General features: G+C 37.0%; 1 protein-coding gene across 1 annotated transcript in view; it reads left to right on the top strand.

The window, feature by feature from the left end:
- LOC129219298 (large neutral amino acids transporter small subunit 2-like) overlaps positions 1 to 20175 on the top strand; it is a 119848-nt gene extending 99673 nt beyond the window's left edge. The window contains exons 7-11 of the mRNA XM_054853640.1: positions 4463 to 4559; positions 6035 to 6184; positions 7842 to 7926; positions 13583 to 13675; positions 17439 to 20175. Of these exons, the coding sequence (XP_054709615.1) occupies positions 4463 to 4559; positions 6035 to 6184; positions 7842 to 7926; positions 13583 to 13675; positions 17439 to 17500 (487 nt within the window). The 3' untranslated portion in view covers positions 17501 to 20175. The remainder of the gene's footprint in view (positions 1 to 4462; positions 4560 to 6034; positions 6185 to 7841; positions 7927 to 13582; positions 13676 to 17438) is intronic.
- Positions 20176 to 24448: the final 4273 nt, after the last annotated feature.

The raw sequence follows: 24448 nt of genomic DNA, 5'->3' as shown, positions 1-24448 counted from the left end.
CAATGGATCTCTCCTGAAGCATTAAAGGGTGCCTTGTAAATATGGCCTAAAATAGATTTTTTTTTTTTTTTTTTTTGCGATTTCTAGCAGTTTACAGTCCCCTATGTCTCAAGTCCCTAAAGATGGCTTCTAAGTGTATTCTGTCCTCAAACCCTGACCCTTCTCCTTGTGACATTAAAGATGGTTTAAAGGAATTTTTAGGACTTAAATTTCAAAAATTTTGTGGAGGAGGGCCCTAAAACCCATTTTCTATTACCATAACTACCAAAGATAATCTGAACTAGAGTCGTTAGAGAGGTCCTATATCATTTAGTCTCACCTAACGTCTTCCAAAACAGAATAAAATTGCGTTTCTCAAACATCAGTTTCAAAGAACTTTCGGGAAAGTGTGCCCGGATGCCCCCTTTCTATCAACCTAATCACGGAAAGCTTAAATTTTCGTTTTCAGACGGACAGAACCTCCCGCGTTATCAAATAATACCTAAAAATCGCTTTTGGGACTTCAATTTCTAAAAATTTTAGGAGAAGAACCGACTGGCATATGTAACTTTAATCGATGTTAGGGCATCCCCCTAACGTCGCCAAATAATATGTTTCTAAAACTACTGCTTTACTACAGTGCCGAGGAATTTCCGGAGGAAAGCCGCTAGTTCTCCTACCGTTGCCAAAGACGTACTAAATTTGCGTCTTAGACTTTAATTTGGACAACTTTTGATAAAAGATGAGCTTATCTCCTTCTCTCTCGTAACGTCAACAAATATATCCCAAAATTGCGTGTTTAAAACTTCAGTTTCGGAAAAATTTTGAGGAGAACTGCGATACTTCCTAAGCTAAGGTCAAAAAAAATACCCTCAAATTGACTTCAACTTTAATAGAATTTCATAATAGAGAACCCCAACATTACTTTGCCCTAAAAGTTTCAAAAAAGTTCCTACAACCCCAATTTTTTAAGTCAAGTTAAGTTTGAACATTTCTCCTTGGACCTTGAGTAACCTCGACTCTCTTCTCCTCGCAACCTAACACAACCAAACATTAATTACTTTTTTCCCTACGATAATTTCGAAAATTTTCTGAGGTTACCCAGCTCCTCCACACACCCCCCCCCCCAACTCCCCCGATGACAGACTAAAATACGTTCTTACGACTAGTAAGTCTTGGTATCTATAACTTTTTTCAAAGACATAAAGTGTACCCAAAGACTAATATTTTCTATAAAACACTTTTACTTTTTATAAATTCATTCTTCTGTTTTTTGTTTTTTTTTTTTTTTTTTTTTAAATTAGAACTTGATACAAAAATAAGAAGGAAGATGGTCAGACGTTGAGTATTAGTCAAAACGCTCTGGAGGGGCGGCATTGCACACGGGCAACCAACATCCTAGGATCGGCCCTGAGCGTCGGAAAAAAATAGCAATCAAATCAAGTTTTTAATGCTAGGAAAAATTGAAAAGTTTTGCAACGAATTTAGAAATAACCATCCTAAAAAGGAAAAATAATGAATGCAATAATTATTTTAACATATGATAACATGTGATTCCATAGTCGCGCTTTTTAAATCAGCAATAGTTAGATAGTTTTTACACTTTTTTTTCTAAGTGCTGCTTTGATTCTAAACTAATACCAGTAAAATTATAACTATAAGCAGCGTAATTTTGTTTTTCCATTAAGTTTTTGATTTTTGACAAACTGATCTTTTTAAGCTATCAACGACCTAGCGAAATTTCGAGAAACCTAAATTTGGCGATTCCGCAACATAGTGGATATATGATGAAACCGAAATTTAATAGTTCAGATGGAACGAGAATGTGATTAAAAGAAATATTAGTACTGTCGTACAAATTTAATTAATAAAAGTAATTTTTCAAAGAATCTTCTTTTAAAATGTTTCTCATTTTATTTATTCTGAAATAAACAGGAAAATATGAAACAAAAATCTATTTGAAAACCATTTTATTTATATTTTTTTTCCAAAAATTTACTGTAAAATTTACTTTCACTAGCAATTTCTTCATAATAGCTGTGGTTAACTACACAACATTTTCTCTTTCATTGAAATCCTAAGTTAAAATATTTCAAAGAATTTTCCTTTGTGATATTTTCTGCACAAGAATTTTAGTCATTAGTCCAGAAGTACTGATTTTTAATGAGAACATGGAGAATTTTGTGACCACGACATATTTAACGTGTCCCTTTCACCATTAGTGAACCAGGCACTCTCCAGTCACGAATCCATTTCCTTACCGATCAGGCCACCACAGCCTCAAAGTCCGGTGTAGTTGGACCAGGCGGCCACCTCCATACCATGTAATAAAAACAGTCCACACCATTTTGGAGCAACTACCAGCTTGCCAGTGCCATGCTGACAACTTACATCCATGACTTCATGAGCTCTGCATCACACTCGAACCCTACTATCAACTCTTACCAGTTAAAACCATGGCTTATCTAAGAAACCCACATTTTTCCTGTCGTCTAGGGATCCAACCGATATCATTGCGACCCAAGGAAACTCGCTGTAGGTGATGTCCTACTATTAATACAGGCATTCACGTTGGTTTTTTATTGCCATTGTACATTTGATTCAAACTTCATCGCACCGTCGTACGCCCCCCCCCCCCCCCCACATTGATACCTGCAATCATTTCAGTGTTGCTTGTATGTTAACACTGACAAGTCTACGCATACGTTTCTAATCTCGGTCATTAAATGCAATCGATAGACGACTGCGTTGTCCATGGTGGGAGGTAATGTCTGAAATTATGTCTACTTGGCAAGTTCTTGACTCTCTCGACCTAGAAACATTGTAACCATATTTGGAATGGAATATTACATATACGTCCAGTTCCAACTGCCATTCCGTGTTCTAAGTCTGTTTGTTCTCGTCTTGCCAGAAAACCTTTCACGAGAGTCACTGTCAATGCAATGCCCGTTTATAATTTCTTTACGTGATACTACTGCCATCTCTATACTTGCATCCCATGACTTTTGTCACTTCATGCTAATAACAATGGCAAAAGTATGTATTATCATAAAAATCTGTAAAAAAAGTCAATAATTAGAAGCAAGGATACTTTTGAGATAAACTTTTTTTTTTATCCTGAACAGAAAGCATCTTTTTTAAGCCCTGTGTACTAGAACTTACTAAAGCTTTCTGTAATTGAGATCCATGAAGAAAAAAAAATTGAAAGTCGCAGTCTAGGTCCACGTCGTAGATTTTCTGTGAAAACATCGAGACAAATTCCTAGCAAGTATTTCGTATTAACATTTTTAGAGTTTTCGAATTATATTCAATGCAAGCTGTCTTCTGATTTGCGTTTTCTATAATTCTAACCATATTAAGCCTCATATGTGACCAGATCAGCCGAGAGCCAAGGCGGACCCCTTTTCAGTTTGGTCGTCAAGGCCCCCACCCTCCCCATAAAACTCATAAAATTTATACTACTCCCGTTCCTAGTCGGGACCCTAGTTTCCGACTAGGCTGGTCTCTTGTCAGCCTTGTAGGTTACAACATCTTTAATTTTTCTGCAATTTTTAAACTTAATACCAATTTTCACAATATTCTGCCGAATATTTTTATCTCGCTTAGAGTCTTCGTAGTAATTCTCAAGATTTTCACAATGACACCAGAACTAACATCCCAGCTAAACGCATTTTCTCGCTATACTTATTTAAAACTTTACGCAACGATAAACCACAACAAGATAGCTTATGGAACAACACTAGTCCGATAACGTAAAAGCAAAACAGGTAAGGGAAAATAATGCAAAAATCAACTAAAATTAAACAAGTTTGATTAAATTTTCTGGATTAAATTTTAAAAATCAACATTCTTGCAGCCACTTTCGAAATACCTGTATGTCAAATTACATTACTGTTTGGCACCAACCCTTTTAGACAGAGAGTGTCTTTAGTGAGCAGAGATGCGGGTTGTACATCTTTTCATACAGATGAATTGATCGAAATCATTCGAGTTGTAGTCCTAATCAAGCCGAGTGTAAATTACAAAGTTTAAAAAGTGACTGTTTCGTTAACTGTTCAACCCGTTTTGAAGAAATAGTCCTTAATATACTTTTTTTCTTTTATATAACCGTATTAGCAAAAGTAATTATATTTTCTTTCGCCATTATCAAATTTTCTTCAAACAGTGGCAAATCTGAATAATTTTTTCTCAAACTATTACTGTTTTTTTTTTCGTTTTAGGAAATTTTCGACTAATTCTGACCTCTACGTACAAAAGATACCGTTACATAATTGCAGCCTACATCTAAAATATTAATCTTAGTGAAATGCTAAATTTGTTAGACACCTTTCCTTAACATCAAATAATAAACCAACAAGGTTCAACTACAATAATTGCAACTGAAAATTTCAAAATGATTTCATATTTGTACTCTACAAAACTTCTTAAGTATTATGAAACGATTAACCATTTACTTTAATATTTTTAATTTTATTTTATTCAGATTATTTTATGCCGGTGCCGAGCAAGGGCAGATGCCAAGAATTTTATCTATGATTCAAGTCACTCACTTGACTCCAGCTCCAGCTGTCATTGCTATGGTAAGAAATATCACATTTCAGAAATTTAATGTGATCCATAAATCTCTAAAAGTGACTCTGGCAATGCATACGAAGAACGTTCAAAAGTACTTAGACTATTTGTATTGCAAATTTAAAAAAAAAAAGATAAATGAAGTGCTTGAAATTACATTTAAGTAAATTTCAAAATAATGTTTTACATCTTAAGACGTTTTTCCCACGTTTCTATTTGCTACTGGAAGGTGAGATTAAGCGTATGGTTTAGCATAGTTTCCAAAATACGCATAATAGCATCAATGAGTTCAGCGTTAGAAGCAAAACAATGGCTAGGGTACGGAACTGTTTCTTTACTGCAGAAAATTCTTCAAGTCTCGTTACTACGTACGGCGAATCAGTAAGAATGCTGTATTAGGTACCCCGGAAGAGACAATATTCCATTTTGAAGAGACATTTTGTGAGCTTTTGGATGTACAAATAACATAACATCCAAAAAGCTCACACCTTTGTAATTAAAAAAGGGTTCCTTGAAACCCCAGCAATTTTTTGAAAAATGTATCCTTTTAACATTGTCTTACAATTACTTTTTATCCCAAAAGTATTGCTTGACCATGGAGATGTGGCGACTGAACTGAAAGCGGAAACGGGAAACGGACCGCTTCGTTTACTGATAGGTGGATCAGCGAGATCGCTCGATTCACTGATTAAAAACTTAACTGCTTGCGCGTTCATGGTGATCCTATTACGAAATTAGGTGTTTTGTGCTCGTTTCCAGTTCATTTGCCTTCTCTCCGTGAAGATCCGCCGTGTACTTATTTTTTTCTCATGTTACCAGTACTTGCAGTCACGACCGCTGCAAAAATGAATGAACGGCACGATAAGAATTAAATAGGGGTACTTACGAGGGAGGGTTATCTCGCAGTCTGTGACTTTGAAGTTTTTATTGAGTAATGTTCGCCTGTCTTAGTCTCTATTTTTTTGTGGGGGTCGGGGGTTCAGTTTTTGGGTATTGCTCCATAACAATTGTGTGTTGAATATTGTAAATTTTAAGGTGAAATTAGAGTTTAATTTACACTCTTACATTTTTATGTAATACGCATGGCCATTGTTTTAAGCTTGCTAAAGGTTATTTTTTATTTAAAATGAAATAAAATCAATGAATACACCTCAAAATCTTAAGAAAAGTTTAGTTACGGAGGTTAGTTTATAGAAGTTGCATAGACACTTAGGCGTGAAATTCAAGGTATTTGAAGCTCAGAAATTCAGTATTTTTATTGCATTTCAACCGACTAGAATGATTGATAAAAAATAATAATAATAAAATTCCATTTTACTAAAAATTCTGCTAAAAAAGGTTTTCAGCGAAACTAACTGAATAAAATGCACAGAATGAACTATTTCTTACAAGAAACATAACCGACGAAGTTGAAACAGACGCTTGTGATCATAAAATCTTGATAACTTGCTGACATCCTAATTAAAATATTTTACTTTTTCAGGCGCTGCTCTCTATTTTGTATTTGTGCTCCAGTGATATTTATGCTCTCATAAACTATGTTGGATTTGCTACTTGGCTAGCCATTGGATTAGCCGTACTGTGTCTTCCTTACTTGAGGTGGAAACAGCCGAATCTTCCTCGACCAATAAGAGTATGTTTAAGTTCTATTACAAAAAATATTTCGCTTCCATTGTTTTTAAATGTTTTTTTTTTAAATTGTTATAGGATGATTCACCAGTAGTTGACCATTTAGTGGACATTTTTACAAGTTCTATTTAATTTCATAGGAAAAAAATTGGAAAAAACTTGAAAATTTTTCTATGTGTTTGTAAAACTATCCTAAGGTACCTGATTTTTATTGATCATAGGATATAATTTCTATACTTTTCTAGTTAAATTACAGTGTATATCAGTAAAAAAGATGGCCTCTTAGCACTTGAAAAAGGTTACGCCATGGAATTGCTTAGTTATTAATGTGCATCTTCTGAAACATTTAACTGGACTTTCAGATAATTTAACAGTGTGAAGTACAGATAGAAATGAGTTTTAAAAAAGTAGTTTTTAGCCACTTAATTGATTCGTCTTTTCGTCATATCGTGTCCGAAATGAGCATATTTTACAATAGTAGTTTTGTGTTCAACTCAATCACAAGAACTCAAGTCTACAGTCAAAAATGTTTCAAGTATTGTATTTTTTAATTTTGAATAAGTGTTACTACTTAACTCAACTTCGTTTAACTAATCTGGTTTACAACAGATTTCAGTCTAATATTCGCTAGAAAATTATAACCATCGATTGAAAACACTGTTAATTGAAAAATAAAAAGATAACATCATGCAAATAATTGAGAAGAGATAAAATGGAAGCAATTAAGACACTCACTCGTGAAGCGAAGACCCCAAGTCGCGTGACAGATTTTTAAGCAAATCAATTTTAAAGCAAAGGAAGAAATCAGGTTTCTTTCACTAGTTTCAACCAACGTGACAAACATTCGCCGTTGTTGAGTCCCGTGACTTGGAGTCTTTACCTCAGCTTTTACTAAGCCAATGAGTGTACTTGCTCCCTTCAGTTACTAATTCCTGCTCTAAGGTGCAAATCAGCAGAATGGCGTAGGAAAATATGTTGTTCAACAAAGGCTTTCATGGCTCTGTGGTTAGAAGCTTCGCATCTTATACCCCAAGGTCGTGGGTTCGATTCTCACAGGTGCCCTGGTTGTTATTTCTGACACCTTGAGTTGTAAATCTTTCCTGTGATTATCTGAAAACAAAAGCGCTTAGTACGCAGTTTTTTTTTTTTTTTGTATGTGAAGCTGATTAGTTTCGAGTATAAAAAATTCTAAAAATGTTGTTCGAGCGGATTTTGGGTAGACCATAAAAAGACCTTTCGTGACATCCAAACGAACAGTATTCTAGCAAAAGAGTTTAGCGGGTTTTTATTATTATTATTATTATTATTGCAAACATTTTACCGTACTCCGATAGCTCAAGTCAGAACAGAATTTGCACCACAAGGAGTGGAAATAACGCACAGAACTCTCGTGGGAATCAAACCCACGACCTCATTTAATGTTCGCAGGCAGCTGTCTGAGCTGGCTCTCTCAACTGCTTGGTCATTTAAGTGGTTACAATCAAGATGCTTGTGAATTTCTGCAATATATTGTCTTTTTTTTTTTTTTTTGTACTGCTCATAGGAAATAATTTCTATATATTTCCAGTTAAAAAATAATTAAGATTATATTAATTTTTTTAAAAGTTTTCAATTTGTTTAAATCAGTTTAGATTTATATCAATGTGTTTTTTCTTTTCTAGGTAAATCTGATATTTCCTATAATATATATCATTGCTTCCATTTTCATCACAGTCGTTCCAATGATGGCTGATCCCGTGGGAACAGGTATTACTTCTTACTATCTTTTACTGATTAAAAGTGAATTCATTTTGTGAAAAACATAATTAATTAACTTTTGAGTTACGAATTTGCACCATTTTTCTTAATATGATCAAGTTTTATATCAATTACTCCATTAATTTCAAAAACAGAATAAGCATCACTTTCATTCTTTTTGATTCAAAATTGAGCTACAGTTGAATCGATTATTTCAGAAAGGGGGTAAGTCCTACAAAAATCTATTGGACTTACGTCCTTTCTGAAATAATCAATGCAGTTGTAAGATAGGTCTTGAAAGGTTTTTTGAGAGAATTATTATTCAGGTAATGCTCTGGAAACATAATAATTGAGACTTCCAAATGGACGTTCTCAATTTTTTCTTCTCCTCTTCTTCTCATCTTACAAACACATTTATATCTAATACACTATTCATAGTTTGAAAAATGGCATTAGACCCAAAACTGATGTAGGTGAATCCCGAAACAGTAATACTTCATGTAAAACATACAAGAAAAGGAACATGAATCATTTTATTCTTTTCCAATAATGTGGTTGGTTGTATTGATGGGGAAGTTACTACATTGCTAAGTGTGCCTGATTCCGATGCCAATGGCAAAGCCGTGTAAAGATAAATTCAGAAGGCACTATAACAGACCTCCGATAAGAAGGCATCTGACCTTACGTGAAATACACCGCCAGCTCAGTCATTTCCAACCGAGGACTGCAGTTTCGTGCTTATTAGCACTCATCAGCCCGGCATAGGAAAGTGAGCTGGCGGTGTATTTCACGTATTTCTGCTTTAGCCCTGGCTAATGGGCGGTAATTTACTGAATACATCTGACCTTGTGAGAGTACATTTCATCTAAGTGATGAAGAGGATGAATCCTAATATTAGCACGCAACCAATAACCATCACATGACGTTATTGGCGAAGCAAACCGGCTTTTTCTCACCTCAGTTTTAACAAATGCAATTGTTTTTTCCTTCGTTTAGTTTACGAAGGTTTAAATTAGAGTCCATGTTATAAGATCCAAGCTGTGTTTGGTTCCATTCAAGGGATAAAGGATTAAAAAAAAAATGTTGGCTTCTTTTTGCTTCGCTCCAAATTCATCTGATTATTGTCTGACTCTGGTAAGTGTATATCCGATCAACTGAAGCGTAAGCGGTTTCTTTTGTTAAAATAGGGGTGAGAAAAGCTGTTACTTTTTTCATCGACTTTGACTTTGCCGATAGCAATTATTGGCACTGTGACAATCTAAGAATGTATTCTCTTGCAATCCAAATATAAATGGGCACTTCCAAGGATACAAAAATTTTTACCTGGGTTAGACTGTGAAGCATTGTCTGTCTGTTATGCCATAAAACTAAAGTACAGTTATGCTTGGGAAGCAAAGTATCATTCAGCGTACGCTTAACCACATCATAGAGATTGTTGTTATGCGAAACAATGTTCACTAACAAGAATGCAACCGTAAGTATAATGATCATTCTTTCAAACTCCACCAAAGCAGAAATTACCATTACTTTTGGTAAAAAAAAAAATGAAAACCAGGAGGTAAGATCAAACCCTTCAGCAGTAAACCCTCAACCTCGAGTCATAATTGCCAACTCTTGTACATCATAGCACACTCCATTGTCCCCCGTACCTTCCACACCAATCCTTGTATGTACGCTGGTGTCCAAAAGTTACGCATAATTGATAATGATGTGAATATATTTTAGAAAATCTGTCAGAATGGCGGGAAGCGTGGAATACGAGTGTACTGCAGAAGTAACAGAAGAACGTAATGCAAAAAATGATGCACTGGTGGACAATTGCTAAGGACGGGTGGTAGTAGCAGTGTTAGCAACAACAAAATGGAAGGCAAGGAAATATGAAAATTTGCATATGTTCGGGACACAGTAAGACGTGTTGTGAGTATAAATTTTAGACTCACGACGTTGCTGGTCACGTGATAGCGCTGATAAGCGATATAAGAGATTTGACGCGTGATAACCATTGATGTTCAAAGGCAAAGTTTGACGGGAAATAATTAATTAACGAAGTTTAATTTTTCGGTATTTCTTCCCGATATCCCTTAGATGATTTCATGAGTGGCCGTTAGGTTGGCAACATCGAAGAAGGGCAGAAAAATTTAGATGATGCCAGGGTGTTTGAAGTCAGCCACAGGGTTGTTTGAGGACGTGTACGCAATGCGACGTCAGCAGAAGATTGGTACTTAGGACTAGCAACGAAAATGAACAAGCGCAACACAGCTACTGAGATAGCAAAGCAGTTTCCTGCTGCTACTAGCAAGCAAATATCCCGAAAACTGTAGCCAGACGTTTGAATGCAGTACGACTATACGCCCGTCAACTTGTTTTGTACATTCCATTGTCTACAAGTCAGTGTTTTGCTCGTTTGTAATGATGTCTTCAGCATCACATATGGAGAAAAATCGACTGGGCTTTTGTACTATTCTCAGATGAAAGCAGGTTCAGTCTGTCGTCTACTTGTGGACGACAACTAACCTGGCATGAGAGTGGTACAGCATACAAGCCGGCAAACATAAAAGAAAAGGACTAGTATCCTACAAGTTGTGTCATGGTATGAGTAGGATTATGATCAATGGCCGTATGTCGCTCAAGTGCTTCCAAACAAGACTATGACGGCTTGTGATACATTAATGTTGTTTTACTGTCTCATGTTCACGTGTTCTGCGGTGCTGTGGGCGATAAATTCATTTTCATTTATGGCAACGTTGCATATCAATAACAATCGCCGTACAGGTGTGTCTAGCTCACTCAAAATATTCTACCCATCGGATAGCCAGCACGTTCTATAGATCTGAATCATACTGAAAATGTTTGGGATGCTTTGTGGAGCAGTCTTGCTGGTCGACAACGCCCTCCAATAAGCAAGGACACCCTTATCCGTGACTGACAGAAGAATGGGATAAATTACCCCAGCAGCTGCTGGATAATGTTGTGTAAAGCATCACATGACGTGTCACTCTCTATTGTTGCCATATCCCATATTGCCATCTTACGCCTGAGGCGGTAATTACATTTATTCACTTTTAAGTATTCAGCGCAAAATAACCGTTTCGTCCTTTGAACACTTTTCAACACCTTCTGGATTTCAGAGCACAATAAATTATCGTCATTGTAATGTTCTAGAGTTCTGGCATTAGTTTACTTCACTTGGCATCGAATTACACTTACATTTTTACGCGCTACATCGCCCCCTACATAGCCCATTGGAATCTGTCCTTAGCAATTGTCCATCAGTTATTATTCACCTCCATTAGCCCATGAAAAAATTTGAAAGAAAAATGCACTGACGTATGGTTTACATTTTTGTTAAAGAAGAAATTAAAATGAAACGTTGATCTCACAGTTTAGCCAAGTGTGTGGTAGTCTCTGGTAACCACGCAGGACAACGCTTTTTCATATTTATTAAGAGATTGTTTATGAGTTGGGCCCTTACAGTGCTCCAAGCATTATGGAGCGCGCTATTGAGTTCTGGCATGGAGTTTGTTGGATGTGGATGATCTGCATTTGATTTCCCGAGCATATCCCACGAGTGCTCAATGGGGTTCAGATCCGAGGTAGAGGGGGTCACTGCATGAGCTGGATGTCTTCACTTCGACGGAAGCCATCCATTTGGATTACGCTGTGACAAGACGTATTATCATCCATGAATATATAACTCCAGGACCTACAGCACCTCCAACATATAAATATCAGGTTCAAGTACTTCGCTTCTGTACCTTGTACCAGTAACAGACCCTGGGTCAAATATGTCGAGGTCTGTATGACTACTAAACATAAAACCTACCCAAACCATAATTCCCCCGGCAAATTGATGCCCTTCCGTGATGTTTCCTGGGTGAAAACGTATTACTCGTTCTCTCCATATCATTATCCGAAAATACTCTGTTTTCGGGTTAAATCGGGAATCGTCACTGAGCATCACGTTGACCAATTGTGTCAAACCTCATTGCTGGTTTTCTTAACTCCAGTTTAAACGAGCGTGTCACTGAACATCACATTGCCCCATTGTGCTAAACCCTATTGCTGGGGTTCCAAACTCCAGTTAAAACGATTGCGTCATAGTCCATCACATTGCCCCACTGTGCCAAACTCCATTACTCGTGTTTACTCCATTACTCCAGCTTGAACGAAGGCGTTTGTGCGCAGACGACAAAGGAATGCAAGCTGACAGCAGGGGCGTGCGCAGAAATTTTGTGGCTCGTCACAAATGACTTTTACGGGCCCCCCTCCATATTGTTAACCCCTACTTCCAAATGTATATTTCACTTCTCATTTTAAATGAAGGGGCCCGAGCCACTTTAGGCTCGGGCCTGAGCCGTGTCCCAACTCCCCTCCCCCTTGTGCATGCCAAGGGCTGATGGTCGTCTGGAGTACAGGCCAAAAGTACTGTGTGAGTCGTCGTCTCGAAACTTCAACTTCTGTAGTGGCCGTGAGCGCGGAACCCAGCACTCTGGCACAACTGTGCCTCTGACGACGTGCAGTTATTGTCAGATATCATCCTTGTCAAGCTATTGTTGTTCTTGGACGCCCTTGTATTGGTCGTCAGGTAGCATCTTCCACACCTTCAAAGTTCTGCCAGAATCATGAGACCATACACTGAGGTATATCAAGCAGTCAACCCACTCCGGCACAATACGGTTTTCGCCCAGATTCCCTTCTTGCTTTCAGAAACATGTCCAGTTGGCGTCTTTGGACCATCATTCGTCCTTATTGATCGTTAAATACAACTTTAATAACAGCACTTGTGCAGACATTGGTACCTCTCCCTCTGCTGAGTGAGTCCGTTTCATACTCATTCTAACGTCGACTGCAATTTTTCCCTCTTGCACATTGCTTCACCTTCAAATAATAATTCTCCATGAGTAATTTTGAACGATATGTCTGATATTTATTTACATTTTCCCCCATTTTACGCATTGTGCTTAACTTTTGGACCCTAGTGTATGTAAGCCGTTACACACCCCTCCCCCAAAGATAAGTTCTGGTTGCGCTATTGTTACTGTTCATTACTGCGCACTCCAAAAAGATAAGAGCAAGTTAAATTGAAGTATGCATATCAAATAGAAGAATGCCTACAACAACGGAAATTTTATACCTAATACATTCTATGAATATATTTATTGCAACAAAACAACTTAAAAAAGACTTCCGGGCTAGAACCAAACATCAGTCGGCGTACATCAGCTAAATTTTCTCTCCATTTGTCATAGACTGCAAAGCAAAGAAACAACTTAAAAAAAACTTCCGGCTAGAACCAAACATCAGTCGGCTAACATCAGCTAAATTTTTTCTCCATTGTCATAGACTGCAAATTATTTCAAATACAGTAGATTCTCATTTTACGCGGATTTGTTTATATACGGTTTATGAGTTGATGTCTTTATTTTATTTGACGAGGGATCCGGGGGGGGGGGGAGTTTTGATTTTACGTGGATGTACGTAAAGGTGACTTCCTTTTTAAAAAAATTTTGTTTGTTAAAAAAAAAAGCGAATTTAGTATGAGCACCCTGATAGTATTAAAAAATGTTTGCTTCAAATCGTAATAGAGTTCTTTTTAAATGTAAACAAATTGACATATTGTCAAAAACTGAAATAATCTATTCATTAACGTATTTGTTGCTTTCAGGTTTTGGAGCCCTAATAATTGCAACGGGAATTCCAGTCTACCTCATATTCGTTTATTGGGAAAATAAACCAAAAGCTATAAGAAGATTTTTTGGTAAGTAACTACTGAACCAACATTGAAAGATTTCTGTTCCTGTGTTTAGTGAAACGCAATAAAATAACTACACGTTTTTTCGGCTATTGTATTATGAGATTTCCCGTAGCGACACTACTTGGCTTGGAAATCAACGTTGACACTAAAGGAATGCATTCTTGAATAAATTTTATTTATCGTTAAAATATATATATATATATATATATATATATATATATATATATATATATATATATATATATATATATATATATATACTCCATCTTTAAAACAAAACATTTATTTAAAAAAAACTAGATGTAAAAAAATTCTAGACGTAAACTAAATAAAAAAGAAAAACAAAAGAAAGAAATTTCATATCCGTTTTGCAGACGGGTTATCTTCTTCGTTTAGGTTGAGGAAAAGATATTTTTTAAGTGTTACCAAATGAAATGTCAAATTTATGACAGTCACTTTCTCCCCCTCATTACAACAGCCAAAAGCAAAACAAACTTTTGTTCTTAAATGATATTTTTTTTTTTATTACAAAGCAATTTTTAAGATCAGTTATTCGATGTGCCACACTTATGATTCTCGTGATCATCTACAATATTGTACAGCTATTTTCATCTACATCCTGTGTATACTCGTATATAAATACATATGCATAATTATATTAGACAGAGATACTGTTTAACTGAAAACTGCGTACCTCCGCAGAGTCCCGGGCCTTTGTGGAGCAAATCAGAGCCAGTTCCCAGGCACATTCTAAGGGTGGCCACTCAGAGTGTGGAGCCCAAACTTGTTTCTAAAAGGCGGTCATGGCCCCTTGACGAGAATAAACACAGCGAACATTTGCGTCATTAGGTCTTTAATTTTGTAAAATTTCTGAAAGTTAGACCCGATCTCCGGCCATGATAATTTATTATTACATTTTTAGCACTTCAATTGGGAAAACTTTCTGGTAAGGAATCTGTAAAAATATGTTACTTCATCTATATATAACACTGGGTGGTAATTTGTGGTGTCCCCCCCCCTCAATCTATAGGCGCAAAAGAAGAACAGAACAGAAATATTGAAACATAAAAACATGATATTCATGCAATTTTCAGAAACAACTAAATTTGTGTAGTAACAAAATTTTAAGTGGTCTAATGTACAAAAAACAAATAAAAATGGGGAGTCTGGGGGTTTACCCACGGAAAATGTTTTAAATTTGTAGTCTTAATAATGTATTTTAGGTGCATATTTCTCAAAATTTTGCAATTACACTTAGGGTGTCACTCGCCAGACGGTTGACACCCGGGGCGTACCGCCCCCTATAGTGACGCCACTGTATATATATATATATATATATATATATATATATATATATATATATATATATATATATATATATATATATATATATATATATATATATAGGGTGTTCCGTTTTAACCTGCAAGACCTTTCTTTTCGCAACCGTTAGTCCTAGATATATACTTCCAATTGCAAGAATGTTCAAAATCAGATGCAGAGTTAAAGTATTGAAAGTTTGAAGCAAAAATAAAAATAAGTCAATAAATACAAAATTTAACTTTTTATACGTGCCCTAGGTCCCCTAACTTATGTTTAGGGAAATAATCTCCATTGAAAAACAATTCCAACACAGAAAGTTTGAAATTAGTACGACCAATATTCACCGACATAGGAAACGCAGAGTTTTGTGACTGCGCCGTCAATAACACCTTTTGGGGGAAAATATAGCTGTTAACAAGTGTTTAAAATTATATGTGTGCATAGAGTGGTTTTTAAAATTGTTCGAGGTTTGGTAGTGTGTTTTTCCGTATCATGGCATAATATCTGCATTTATTTTAGAATAGCAATGAAAAATATAAATACCTTCTTTTTCTTACTTGGACGACCTGTCATTCATCTGAAAGAGCGATAAATTCCAATCTCTTCTTCAGTATGGTCCCTTAAAACTTTGAACTGGAATATCTCCTTTAGTTTTGGTTGCACAAATGTCAAGTTTTCTGTGTCAGTAATAGTTTTCAATGGAGATTATTTATCTAAATATTAGTTAGGGGACCTAGGGCCCGTACAAAAAGTTGATTTTTTATTTTTTTGACTTATTTTTATTTTTGCTTCAAACTTTCAATATCTTAACTCTGCATCTGATTTTGAACGTTTTTGCAATTGAAAGTATGCATCTAGGACTAAAGGTTGCGAAAATAAAGGTCATGCAGGTTCAAACGGAACACCCTGTATATATATATATATATATATATATATATATATATATATTTAGAATGTCCCAAAAAAATCGAAAGTCGAATTTTTAAGTCGCACCACGTCTTATACACTCAGGAACATTGAAAATAGCGCCCAAGAAAGAAAAAAGGTACAATCGTGAAATTTTGCATATAAGAAGAGTGACATCTGATATGCAAATGATCCAAGTTTGGTATCAATGCGCATGACCGTTTACCCTACAGTATCGGTGAAATCGGGAAAAAGGTGCTATATAGACTAGTGCATAATTTGAGATTTGTAAATGTTACGATTACAGCTGGATTTTCGGCGAACCTTAATGAGTAAAGGATGCCAGGTAGACGAGTTAGAAAACGTTTCTCACAGTTAAGCGAGTTTGAGAGAGGTTGTTAAAGGCAGTGGACACGAGATGGTACCCACGTGCGAAAAAACCGGTCTGGAGCGACCGGGAAGACCACGAGGAGAGAGGATGGAAGGATCATGCGGCAAGCGCTCGTGGATCTCACAGTGACTCGTTTCACCATACAAGCAGACGTAGGGGTAGCAGTTGTTCCCCAAACCATTTCTAAACGTCTTGAGGAAGTAAATCTGCAGATCAAGCGCCCTTTTTGTGTACTGCCTTTAACACCAAAACATGGCAACTCCGTCTGCAATGGTGCGAAGCCAGAGCGATGAGGGATGTTACTGATTTGCAAGAGATGGTGCTCAGTGATGATGACCACTTTTTCCGCACAGCGGGCAAAGTAGTGTGGGAGGTTATAGCCTATGATAGCCGGTTCACTCTAGTTGTGGTACGTGAAACCTTAACGGGCCAGCGCTTTGTTAATGACATTCTGCGACCACATCCAGGACCGTTCCTAAATGGCTCTCCAGGAGCAACTTTCCAGCAAGATAATGCTCGCCCGCATACAGCTAGAGTTGCTCAAGACTTCTTACGTCCTTTTGAGACTCTTCTATCGCCAGCCCGCTTCGCCGACTTGTCCCTTATAGAGCATGTATGGCATCAGCTGAAACGCTAGATGTCGCTGTGCTACTTTGTGCAAGATTTAGAAGTGGCTGTTTAAAATTTGGGGGTCCATCTGTCTCAGTACAGCATCAGACGTTAAGTTAGCTCAATGTCGGACCATATTAAGTCATGTATCGCAGCAAAAAGGGGTTCAACGCGCTATTGAATTAGCACTGTATTTATCTCATTTCTTAGCCTGTATATGTTTAATTGTCTAGAATTTGGGATCAAGTAATCAAGTGTATCTCTCATCTGTATTATTCCGTACACTAAATTTCATTTTAATGCAATGCTTCCTTCTTGGGGCGATATTTTCAATGTTTCTGAGTGTATTTTTCCTTTTATGTCAAAAAACAATTGCAAAAAAAGTTGCACATATTTTGAGCAACGGCAACTTGTTCGGCTCCTCCTTTTTCCATAATTCTACTTTTTGTTTTCATAGTTGTGTCTTCGTTTCAATAATTATGTGATGAAAATGTTTCGGAAATAAAATTTTAATATAACAATACGTTTCTCTTTTAGATTCCATGACGTTTACCCTGCAAAAACTACTTGTGGTTGTACCTTCTGAAAAAAGCGCATGATACGAGATTTCATTATTTCTCAATGTCATTTAATTCTTTGCTCACAATGTATAACTTTTGCGATGTACTATTCAATATGACTTTTGAAACTACATTTGTGAATACAGCAGCTTTGTTACGAATTTAAATATATAGATGCGTTATATATTCTATATATATTCTATTACTGAATAATGTGTAGAGAAACGCATCTAATAAGTATATTTTATCTGACATTTTATAAACTATTGCCTTTAACTAAAGCTAAAAGTGCAAACGATGTTTAATTTTTAAAATTTTACCCAAGCATGCCATATACATTGCTTTTTACTGAAAATGCAAAAGCTTAGAATGTTTTATTAATTTATAGTTTTACCTTTTTTGTGTTATACATCCAAACATGCAAAGACTAAATTGAGATTTTAAAATTTTACTTTGGTTTTATACAAGCTCCTTAAAAACGTCCTATTTAGTGTGTTCATCTTATTTCAAACTTTTCAACGAAGCTTCTTATTGCAACTGAAGCTTGATCATTTCAAATATTTGAACAATTTTAAATATTTTTTAATGATATTATTGATACTGGCAGCTTCTTTTTACACCCCAGTACTGTTGAACACGCAGTCTTGTATGTATACGTTTAAGATACATATCAAGTCGGTCTATAATAGTCTGATTTTCTTGCTAGTTTGCATTCAAATTTTTATTAATTTATATCAATCATATATAAAATATAGATGAACTCCATGCACAACTTGTGACCTAGACGATCATTCCAATTGATGGAAATGCTCCCTATGCCAAAATTTTTATTAACTGATGATTACCTATGATGATTAATAATAATAGTTCTATAATATGCACCATTTATACGATGTATGCTATATTTTTTAAATTTTTATAACAGTAGAACAGCGTTCAGAATGTAAAAACATCTGGACTGCCAAAACTCGCGCATTGAAAGAGAGCCTAATTTATGCATTAATAGCTTGAGTAGTTAACTTTCATATTCGATACACTTACAGTAACGCGCAGATATCCATGTTTACTCAGATGGACCAATTTTTAATGTCAAAATGATTTTTTTATTGAATAATAAAATTAAAAAATCATACCATTTGTATTGAATGTGTTTGAAGCAGTTTTGAGTGCTCTTCATAAATAAATACACATATCAGCGTTTTCCTTCTCTTTTATTTGTTTTTAATAAGCTTTATTCTCATAAAAAAATCTACAAAATATGATTTTCCTGCAGAATACAAATGAGGCAGTGAGAAGCAAAGGGAGGTAAGTGGCAAAATTAAAAATTTGGAAATAACCAGCACACATGGTAGGTGAACCTCTCCTCTGTCTTGAGGCAAGAGATGGTACTAGTAGCCCTGGTAGTTACTGCTATACAGCGTGATTTAGAAAAAAAATTCAATGAAAGCCTACCTAGGATGTTATCTTTAAACGCATTTTACTCACAACTTGAAAATGTCCACTTACATCCCTTTGCTTCTCAATGCCTCAAATGTTTCTTGTTAAATTATGAATTACAGAGATTTTTTTTAAAAATAAAATTCAATTTACCATTTATTGAATAGGCATCTCCTTATTTTTCCCTTACATATATTTATTGTTTTTAAATTGCGATATTTTATTTTTAGATATATCATAGAAAATTTTGTATCATGTTTTCGAAAAAAAAAAAAGAAAAAAGAAAAAAAAACAATCAATCAATCAAGTAGATGTTATTTGAATTGTCTGCGCATGTAAAGTTATTCATTGTATCATTTGCCATATGAATATAGAAGCCCAAGACTGACATTTTTTTTTTTGGTACAGTACATTCCAGGAAAAAAAATTGACACGTTTTCTTTCTGCGAACTATGGTGAAATTAGGTTGACGTTTTAGCATGTGGTTAAAGATTTTTAAGACACTTAACAAAATTTTTTAGAGAAACAGACGTCCAATCCTTTTATATTAATCATGTAACTTCCGTTGTTGAAGATAATCATTTCGTATTTTTGTTAAACTTGTGGCAATCACACTAATTTTCAAAATATTTGTTACATGAATTATTATTTCAAATTTTATATTATTATTGTTGTATTTATTTATTTTTATAACTTTTCCTTTCGGTATTCGACCTCGTTATTGCCAATAAAATGATGGTCATTTTTATGCAACCAACATTTCCCCTATCGCAAAAACAATAGCTCGTTCAACAATCAGCAGATGGCTCCGCCACTCAACTGCAGCTCTTGAGTTCAGATACGAAGCTGAAAGGGAGAGAAATTGTCTCTGTAGCCGTAGTAATTGCTCAATGACTGATACAAATGACTTTCAGGCACAGAGATTTAGCAAACACTGCTTTGCATGTAGTCGGTGGGTCTCTATAGCCTTGGGCATTGAACCCACGATTTTCTCTGAATCTCAAAATCATGTAACCAGATATACTTCACAGAATTTTCACCCTGTTGGATTTAAGTGATTCCGTGTAATTTTAGTATGATGTTAAAATTTTTTGTTTTGTTTTAAGTTCCTGAAAAATATATTTCATGTTCACAATCATTCATATTGTATGCTGTTTTAAGTTTACGTTAAAAGTATGCAAATTACAGCTGTTATTGGATGCCAAAATTTATATCAAAATCTTTTCTATGCTTCTCATGTAGCTTTGGAATTTTGCTAATAAAAGTATTATACTGATTATTGGTTGTTTTTATGATTTTCCCATTTTGTGCAATTGCATTATAAATTAACATATTAATTAAATATACCTTAGCATGTTTATAGTAATTAATAAATTACTGATTAGAACACCCAAACTTCACTGATTCCGAAAACTTGTAACTTGTGTTGGTTTGAAATTCTTTAAGCATATTATTTAGCATTTGAAAGTAAATTACCGTGCCAAGCGTTATTTTAAAAGGACGGTGTTTCGAAGGAATGTTACCAAAACACTACTTGAATATATTTTTTTTAAAAATTAATGCAAGCATTTTATCTTGCACCATAGTGAGTACTACATAGCACAAGACAAAATGGAATGAACATCACAAAGAGAAGGAAATAACACTCAGAGCCCTAGTGGGAATCATTACATTGGACATTATACAGAAGCTAATGCTTCACATACATTGAGGACTGCGTACAATGCGCTTTGCCTCCGGAAATTAATAGGGTAGTTTTACATCACAAGAGAAGGAAAGAACACCCAGGGCACCGGCGGGAATCGAAGCCACAACCTCCGACTTAGAAGACGAAGCCAGAAGCTTCTACCACAGAGTCAAGGAGGCTCTCCAGTGGGAATCAAGCCCACGACCTTTTTTACTGCTCACAGGCAACTCGCAGAACTAGCGCCTTCCATCGCTCAGTCATGCAGGCCCTTCTCGTATTTTTTACACATTCTTCAGTTTCTTGAAGGAAAAACTAAACAACTCAACTTTCAAAATATAACGAGCATGTTCGTTTTGAGCTTTGTTTTGGGCTCTGTTTTGAGCTGACTGGAGGTCTTCTTAGCTCAGTTATTTAGAGAGTCGTGCAAGTAACGGGAAGGACCTGTGCTGAGTGAATCTTCGTTTTTGTTTATTTACAGTTCGAAATTGTTTTACATTTCTTTAAGAAGATATTGTAACGGATTCGGTGCGACTTCCACTTTCTTGAAATGAAGACACAGTTCTTGATAAAAACACAGGAAATTTATTTACACTATGTACAGGAAAGATCTTCAACAACTGCTAAATTATTCATCAGCAATTAAGCAATTATCACACAACACCGTAAACTCAACGTTTACACACGTATTTACTTCCAAATACGAAAACAACACAGCGAAATGCCTCGCAATAAACAGAGCAAAAATGCTCTCCCCCAGTTCGAAATATCAATCGAAACTCCCCTGTTTATCCATCGCTAACGGCTTATATAGACACCGAAAAGAAATTTCTCAAATATTCCACACGCTTCTGTAAAGTAGTAGACCGTTATCAAATTTTATCAATGAACAAAAGGGAAATAGGGGTCGTATACTTTAGCCATATGAAAAAGGGGTTGTATATTCATTACGGGAAACTATTAACAGGTTACGTTCCTACAATAATTACTATTTACAGAATTTGTAACATTGCCCCCTTCCTAAGGACTGCACGTCCGGGGCAGTACAATCCCCAGAAAGGGTGCCAAACTTCTATCACAAGTTTACAAATATACACATTAATTAATAGCTAACAGATACAGAAAACAAAATAATAACAAGAAATATTACTAAACATTAAAAGCAAAAATTATCTACAACTTTTATGTTATCAACCATGGTTGCTTACGTAATACTCATGAACTATGGCCATAGTATGGGGCTAACCGATCATAATGTACAACCCTAGGTTTTGCATTAGGTGATTTTTGGATCCTCACTACGACGTCATTTAGTCGGTTAAGGACTTTGTAGGGTCCATCCCAATGCGACTGCAATTTGGGTGAAAGACCTTTCCGTCGGATGGGATTCCATAACCAAACCTTGTCGCCTTCGTTGAATTTATGTCCAGTAGACCTTGTGTCGTATCTGGTCTTCATCTTCTCCGCCGCGATGTTGATTCGCTCTCGTGCGAAGTTATGAACGTCTTCCAACCGGGCCTGGAGATCCTGGATGTACTCCTCAGGCGATGAAGGCGCATCCGGAGGACGACCGAAGACGAGATCACAAGGTAGCCGAAGCTCTCGTCCGAAGAGCATCTGAGATGGGGCCTATCCGGTAGTCTCGTGGACAGCACTGCGGTAGGCCAGCAGGAACAAAGGTAGCTTCTTGTCCCAATCCTGTTGATTTCTGGAGACCATAAGTGAGAGATTATTCAGGATTGTGCGGTTAAATCTCTCCACCATGCCGTCCGATTGTGGGTGTAGTGGTGTTGTCCTAGTTTTCTCAATTCCGAGGATTTGACATAGGCCCTTAAACACAGCAGAGATGAAATTTCTCCCTTGATCGGAATGAATCTGCAAAGGTGTTCCGTATCTCGAGATCCAATGTTGGACTAGAGTCTCTGCTACGGTGGTAGCCTCTTGATCTGGAATGGGATATGCTTCCGGCCATTTGGTGAAGTAGTCGATGGAAACAAGAATGTATTTGTTCCCATCAGCAGTTCTTGGTAGAGGACCCAGGATGTCGATCCCAATTCGTTCGAAAGGAGCACCAACGTTGTACAGATGTAGCTTCCCTCTGCTTCTTTTCTTCGGTCCTTTACGAGCAGAACAGGCGTCACAAGAATGGCACCACTTCTCCACGTCATCCTTCGCCTTGCTCCAGAAGAAGCGCTCCCGAACTTTATTGAGGGTTTTCAAGACACCAAAATGTCCTCCAGTCGCAATACTATGTATTTCTTTCAGAACATCTGAAATCCTTGATCGGGGAAGTAGTAACTGCCACCTAGATGTTTTGCCGTCGTCAGATTCCAATTTTCGGTGTAGCACGCCGTTCCGTAAATGGAGCGAGTTCCATAAAGCCCAGTATCTTTTTGTTGCAGGACTAAAGATGGAAACGTCCTGCCAGCTAGGTCGCCGACTGTCACTCTCCATGAACTCCAAAATTGGTTTTATGTCGGGGTCTTCAAGTTGATCTTTTCGAACTTGGTCGTCACTCCATGGATCAGGTTCTGAAGATGTTGGAGTCACTGTCACCTGATAGGCAGCAGGGCTAGTCGTTCCATACTGTTTCTCGATTCGGGAACAATAGTGGCAGTTCTCAGGACAGGGTCTCCTTGATAAAGCGTCAGCATTACCGTGAGATAACCCTTTTCGATGCTTGATCTCCATGTCATATTCCTGGAGCCGCTGTATCCATCTGGCTATCTGGCCTTCCGGATTTTTGAAGTTCAAAAGCCAAGTTAATGAGGCATGATCTGTCCGAAGCAGAAATTTTCGGCCGTAGAGGTAATGATGGAAGTGTTCTACAGCTTTCACTATGGCCAGTAACTCCTTTCTGGTGACGCAGTAATTTCGCTCCGACTTTGATAAGCATTTGCTCCAGTAAGCGATGACATGTTCATTTCCGTCAATTTCTTGGGATAAAACAGCTCCGATGCCCTCGTTGCTCGCATCAGTGTCCAGGATAAAGGATTTTTCAGGCTGAGGTTAGGCGAGGATAGGCGTTGATGCTAAAGCCTCCTTCAGTCGTAGAAATGCATCTTCGCATTCTTTGGACCATTCAAACTTTTGCTTGCTCTCCGTCAGCTTATGCAAAGGTCGTGCGATGTTGGAAAAACCCTTTACAAACTTCCTGTAGTACGTGCAGAGCCCCAGGAAACTTCGCAGCTGATGGATGTTTTCGGGACGACTCCAACTCTTGACCGCGGATACCTTTTCTGGATCGGTTTGTACACCTTCAGAAGAGATGATGTGACCAAGGTAGTTCACTTCCCGGCGGAACAAATTACATTTGGACGGGCTTAACTTCAGATTGGCTTCCTTAAGCTTTTGCAGCACCTTCCTAAGATTTGCCAGATGTTCTTCGAAACTGCGTCCCACGATGATGATATCGTCTAAATAGACCAGACAGGATTCGTAGGAAAGTCCTCTTAACACTGTCTCCATAAGACGCTCGAACGTAGCTGGTGCATTGCAGAGGCCGAAGGGCATCACTTTAAACTGCCACAAGCCTTGTCCAGTTGTAAACGCTGTCTTCTCTCGGTCATCAGGGTGTATTTCAACCTGCCAGTAGCCGCTCTTCAAGTCCAGGGTCGAAAACCACTTGTGTCCGGAAAGAGTGTCCAAGGTGTCGTCTATCCGTGGAAAAGGGTAGCTGTCTTTCTTGGTGATTTCATTCAGCCGTCGGTAATCGACACAAAATCTGGTGGAGCCATCTTTCTTTCGGACCAAGACGATGGGAGAGGCCCAAGGACTGGATGAAGGTTCGATTACATCATTCTCCTTCATCTCTTTCAGGAGGGTCTCAACCTCTTCCTTCTTGGCGAACGGTAGTCGTCTTGGAT

Source organism: Uloborus diversus, chromosome 3 (genome assembly GCF_026930045.1).
Source record: "Uloborus diversus isolate 005 chromosome 3, Udiv.v.3.1, whole genome shotgun sequence".
Lineage (NCBI taxonomy): Eukaryota > Metazoa > Arthropoda > Arachnida > Araneae > Uloboridae > Uloborus > Uloborus diversus.
The sequence above is the reverse complement of the archived record's forward strand: the minus strand, read 5'-3'. Positions and strand labels throughout refer to the sequence as shown.